Source organism: Mizuhopecten yessoensis, unplaced genomic scaffold (genome assembly GCF_002113885.1).
Source record: "Mizuhopecten yessoensis strain PY_sf001 unplaced genomic scaffold, ASM211388v2 scaffold8765, whole genome shotgun sequence".
Lineage (NCBI taxonomy): Eukaryota > Metazoa > Mollusca > Bivalvia > Pectinida > Pectinidae > Mizuhopecten > Mizuhopecten yessoensis.
The window spans coordinates 118297-124296 of NW_018407710.1; the positions used below are offsets into that span (position 1 = coordinate 118297).

At 36.2% G+C, this 6000-nt stretch overlaps 1 protein-coding gene across 2 annotated transcripts in view; it reads left to right on the forward strand.

Annotated features, from left to right (window-relative positions):
• The window catches only part of LOC110456505 (neprilysin-like), a 32846-nt gene that overhangs the window by 17184 nt on the left and 9662 nt on the right, over positions 1–6000 (forward strand). For both annotated transcript variants that reach the window (XM_021507293.1, XM_021507292.1), the window contains 4 exons: positions 1624–1691; positions 2227–2360; positions 3062–3127; positions 4262–4360. In XM_021507293.1, the coding sequence (XP_021362968.1) occupies positions 1624–1691; positions 2227–2360; positions 3062–3127; positions 4262–4360 (367 nt within the window). The remainder of the gene's footprint in view (positions 1–1623; positions 1692–2226; positions 2361–3061; positions 3128–4261; positions 4361–6000) is intronic.

Consider the following 6000-nt stretch of genomic DNA (forward strand, 5'->3'; position numbering starts at 1 on the left):
TTTCTGTAAACACATGTCTGATGATGTTAATTCTAGATAGTCATGATCTGTATCTAGGGCATACGGATTTGTAGGTTTGAAAAGCTGGGATACGGGATACTCATTTACTCTGCGCTCTGCATTCTGATTTAACGTAAAACTTGTCGGTGTCTGATGCCAAACGTAAATATCTTAGAAATCTGTTAGTATACAAAAATTGTGCGTCACTGTCGATCGTCTTTTGCATATCAAGAAGGTAGGATTCTACTGCAACTAATGTCAAGTCTGTAAAAACTGTGTCATTGTTGAGGTATTTTTAATGTTCAAAACCTGGCACATTCATACAGAATTCAGGCTCTAGTTCTTCCCTACCAAAATCTTTGTTTCTATCACATGCTTCAAGTCTGAAATAAGTAAAATAAAATATATGTATATGTATGCAATAATGTGTATGGTTATATATCTTATGATGTAGCTAGCAATGTTATGTCACAGGAATTTGTAATGCAATTTAGTTTGAAACTAGTTTTACAACTTACTTTGTAAAATAATTTATTTGTAATCCATTCCAATCAATGCAAATTGTGTATGATGATTTATTATTGATCATTCTTTATATGTGTATATAATATAATGTATAAACATTGAACTGTGACAATCTGACATCTTGTCATCATCAAACTTCATTTCCCCCTTGAGGAGATATTCATTTACATAGGAATAACTGATTGGTGACCTCAGAGCGTTCTATAAATATCTCAAGTGAGCCCCGGGTGCTAATTTCGTTTGTACGAACACCCATCGATATTCTGTTTTTGAAACAACCATAAATGAAGATAATACCTCCTCAGATTTTTCAATGATTTAAAATAATGATGGTTTGTTGATCTGATTTGGGCACTGTCGCCTTAGGCTTTGGCCTCAACTATTACAGCGTTTGTGATAAAGTAAAACGAACCTTTCTATTAACTCGTTCTTCCTTCCCGATAAACGAACTCCTCGGGCACGTAACTTATTCCTGAGTTTTGGAAGGTCCCACGATCCGTAAGATATAGGCTTACTCAATGACATATTGTACGACAGTAGCAGTGTTGACATTCAGATTTCGCGGAATGTCAGAGGACCGCAATGTACTGTGCGCCACCTTTAATCAGGGTCCCTCTACATAATTTTGTTTTCATACGCCTTACTAAATAAAACTCGGTTTTTGGACGAGGAAAGTGTTGGATTGTGTCCAACCAAAGTCCTAAAAATACTGCTAACTGCTCTTTACTTCACGTTCTGTTTTGAATGTGTGGTTAAAAGGATTGCTAAGCCAGTACTTTGTATGACATATACGAAGTTCAATGCTCTCATGTCAAGTAATAATATTTTAGTGAGCAGCCAATTTAAAATGGCCCTGGAATTGGTTCAATCATCCCCAAACACCGTTTACATTTTTACCTAAGCTGCTGTGAAGACTTAACATCTTTTACAAGGTTCTGAGTTTGGAACTTTTTTTGTATGGACTTTATTATCAAAATGTGGTCACACTTATTTTTAAATACCATATATTAGACAAAGGTTAATTAGCCTTTATGTAAACGTGTATGTTTTCCTGAATGCAATTTATAATATAGAATTAATTGATGTGTTTGTTTACAGGTCGATGAATTACGGCGGAATAGGCATGATCATTGGACATGAAATCACACACGGATTCGATGATATAGGTATTATAATGCATACAAATATTTTAGATTGAAATTGAAAGGTAGAAAACCAATGTAATATTCCTTCAGCTGTGTAGAAGCTATAGTGCTGTACAAGTGTATATATGTGCTTTTAATTTGTGTCACTTGTGTACTTTTATGTGTTAATAATCTGTAAGTTTAAAGGATCTGAGGACATTCAAGTTTTCTATACATTTTCAAATGATAGTTTGATAAGGGTTAAACAGCGATCCTTAGCATATTCGTCCTCTTTTATGTTTATCTATAAGTACTGTATTGTTGGAAATGTTTTATGAATAAAAGCCTGTATATCCAGTGAGCAAATATTGGTAATTTGAGTGTTTGATGTAATCTAAGATAGATCTTATATTCGGAGCTGATCAATCCCGCGGATTTTATCTAGATTATCGCAGAACATATTTGTGACCTTCCCATGAACCTATGAACCATAAATGCATTTAATAATGTTTCTCGTTTCTTGTGCATTATTTACAAATTTACAAAAACTAACTCCGACGTGTTTTTTTATAAACAGGCCGTCAGTACGACAAGGACGGTAACCTGGAACAATGGTGGTCTGACGACGCTATCACAAGGTTTAAGGCCAAAGCTCAATGTATCATTAATCAGTACGGTAACTTCTCGCTTCCAGAGGCGGACGGAATGAACGTAAGTTATCAGCGATTGACATTGGACAGTTAGATTATTCAATAAAGAGCCGCCTTTACTTGGCCTGATTAGGGATCAACATTTTTACCGTCAGAAATATAAATGGACTGTATTTTCACGTAATACAAAAGACTGCAGAACAACTAACGTGAAATTAGAATTGGTTTAGAATGATATTTTGTTACATTGAATATGTTACATGAGTATACAAATGGTGCATGATGTAAATTTCAATATTGTCGAAATATGAAATAAACTAACACCTAATCAGTATGACACAAAAAAGCCAACAAAAAAACAAAACAAAAATACAACACAAAGAAAACAGAAAAAAGACAGAAACAGTAATCGTCATGGTTGCAGGAGACCTGACCTCGTTTATTTCAAAGAAATCATAACTTGTTTCAGCAGCATATAAAAGTACGAGGCGCGTGCTGTGTCGATCTACGTTAAGGAATTACAGGGTTTAAGAAATAGTTTAGCCATCAATGTTCCCATCAGACAAGTCTGGATATTAAAACGAATGAATTAAAAAACTTATGTTTTACAGAAAGTCATTTTTGTTCCTAAAACTGGTGGCGGAACTAATCAAGTTCGATTGCATCCAAAAATGCTTAAGTATTTCAGAAAGTGTTAAGGTAGGAGTAATCATTTATACAAGTATCCGTTACTTCAGTTAAGATCAATCATTTCTTTTTCAGCTAAATGGCATCAACACACAAGGGGAGAATATTGCTGATAATGGTGGCCTAAAACAGAGCTACAGAGTAAGTAAAGAGAAATATTCTAAAGAACACTTTGATTCAGATAGACCTCGTATTAGTGTAGCGATTACTTAAACAGGGTTTGGAAACGGAGTAAGTAAAGAGTGAAATTCTGGAGAACACCTCATTTTAGATTGATCTCGTATCAGAATAATGATTAATTCAACGCAGTTTGGAAAAAATGGTTTATTGACCAGGAAACTAATTGTAATTGCGATATAATTAACAACTCAAATGCTAAATTAATTGCTTCTTCGTGGTTTAATTATTGAATAGTATTTGACCACTACTGGTATATGATGTCGATTGGTTATACATTGGCTATGTGTCATCGCAATAGTTAATTGTATGATAAGCATTACCATACCTCATGCTGTATATCAGTTAACTAACTACTACAATAATGTAATAAAGCAAAAGAACATCGTACATGTAACGCTGACGAAATTATTTAATGCTGTTCTTTGATTGCATAATAGTATGCACACTATGTTGACTTTGATTCAATACAGAGGTTATATAGCACGAGTGTTTGGTTATGACATCATATATTCTTCATGAGGCCCCCTTTGTAGGATACGTATGTATAGCTCATCGAATGATACTACATACTAGTTCCAGGAGACTAATATAGGCACTGCCTGTTGTCTAATCCTTTGTAAATACAATAAAATGTGTTGAAACCAAAATGATACTACCACGGTTGCCACTGAAAAAATAGTCCATTGCTTTAAAAAAATATGCGAATATGAAAACATATCGAATGGGGGAGAACTGTATAAGGGAAACATATTGTAATGATGAGAATTGTATAATGAATCTATATTGTAATGATGAGAATTGTATAATGAATCTATATTGTAATGCTGAGAATTGTATAATGAATCTATATTGTAATGATGAGAATTGTATAATGAATCTATATTGTAATAATAAGAATTGTAAAATGAATCTATATTGTAATGATGAGAATTGTATAATGAAAACATATCGAATGGGGGAGAACTGTATAAGGGAAACATATTGTAACATAATTTTATAATGAAATATGTTGTGATGCGGTAGAAGTGTTATGTGTTAGAATACAATTATTATTAGAACAGAATTAAATTGAATGTGTTCTTTTTAACAAAAAAGGCCTACCGTGACTGGATCAAGCAGAGAGGGCGGGAAGAATCACAACTGCCCGGTGTCAGTTACAACGATAATCAGCTGTTCTTCATCAACTTCGCACAGGCCAGTAAATCAGCATCACAGTAGTAGCTTCATCAACTTCGAACAGGTCAGTAAATCAGCATCACTGTAGTAGCTTCATCAACTTCGCACAGGTCATTATATCAGCATCACTGAAGTAGCTTCATCAACTTCGCACAGGTCAGTAAATCAGCATCACAGTAGTAGCTTCATCAACTTCGCACAGGTCAGTAAGTCAGCATCACAGTAGAAGCTTCATCAACTTCGCTCAGGTCAGTAAATCAGCATCACAGTAGAAGCTTCATCAACTTCGCTCAGGTCAGTAAATCAGCATCACAGTAATAGCTTCATCAACTTCGCACAGGTCAGTAAATCAGCATCACAATATTAGCTTTATCGACATCGCACAGGTCAGTAAATCAGCATCACTGTAGTAGCTTCATCAACTTCGCACAGGTCAGTAAATCAGCATCACACTAGTAGCTTCATCAACTTCGCAAAGGTCAGTAAATCAGCATCACAGTAGAAGCTTCATCAACTTCGCTCAGGTCAGTAAATCAGCATCACAGTAGAAGCTTCATCAACTTCGATCAGGTCAGTAAATCAGCATCACAATATTAGCTTTATCGACATCGAACAGGTCAGTAAATCAGCATCACAGTAAGAGCTTCATCAACTTCGCACAGGTCAGTATATCAGCATCACTGTAGTAGCTTCATCAACTTCGCCCAGGCCAGTAAATCAGCCACTCAGTATTAGCTTCATCAACTTCGCACAGGTCAGTATATCAGCATCACTGTAGTAGATTCATCAACTTCGCACAGGTCAGTAAATCAGCATCACAGGATTAGCTTCGTCAACTTCGCACAGGTCAGTATATCAGCATCACTGTAGAAGATTCATCAACTTCGCACAGGGCAGTAAATCAGCATCACAGTAGAAGCTTCATCAACTTCGTACAGGTCAGTAAATCAGCATCACAGTAGTAGCTCCATCAAAGTCGCACAGGTCAATAAATCAGCATCACAGTAGAAGCTGCATCAACTTCGCACAGGTCAGCAAATCAGCTACTCAGTATTAGCTTCATCAACTTCGCACAGGTCAGTAAATCAGCTACTCAGTATTAGCTTCATCAACTTCGTACAGGTCAGTAAATCAGCATCACAGTATTAGCTTCATCAACCTCGCACAGGTCAGTAAATCAGCATCACAGTATTAGCTTTATCGACATCGCACAGGTCAGTAAATCAGCATCACAGTAGTAGCTTCATCAACTTTTCACAGGTCAGTAAATCAGCATCACAGTAGAAGCTTCATCAACTTCGCACAGGTCAGTAAATCAGCATCACAATAGTAGATTCATCAACTTCGCACAGGTCAGTAGATTAGCATACCAGTACATGTAGTAGCTTCATCAACTTCGCACAGGTCAGTAAATCAGCATCACAGTATTAGCTTCATCAACTTCGCACAGGTCAGTAAATCAGCATCACAGTAGAAGCTTCATCAACTTCGCACAGGTCAGTAAATCAGCATCACAGTAGAAGCTTCATCAACTTCGCACAGGTCAGTAAATCAGCATCACAGCATTAGCTTCGTCAACGTGGCACAGGTCAGTAAATCAGCATCACAGTATTAGCTTCGTCAACTTCGCACAGGTCAGTAAATCAGCATCACAGTAG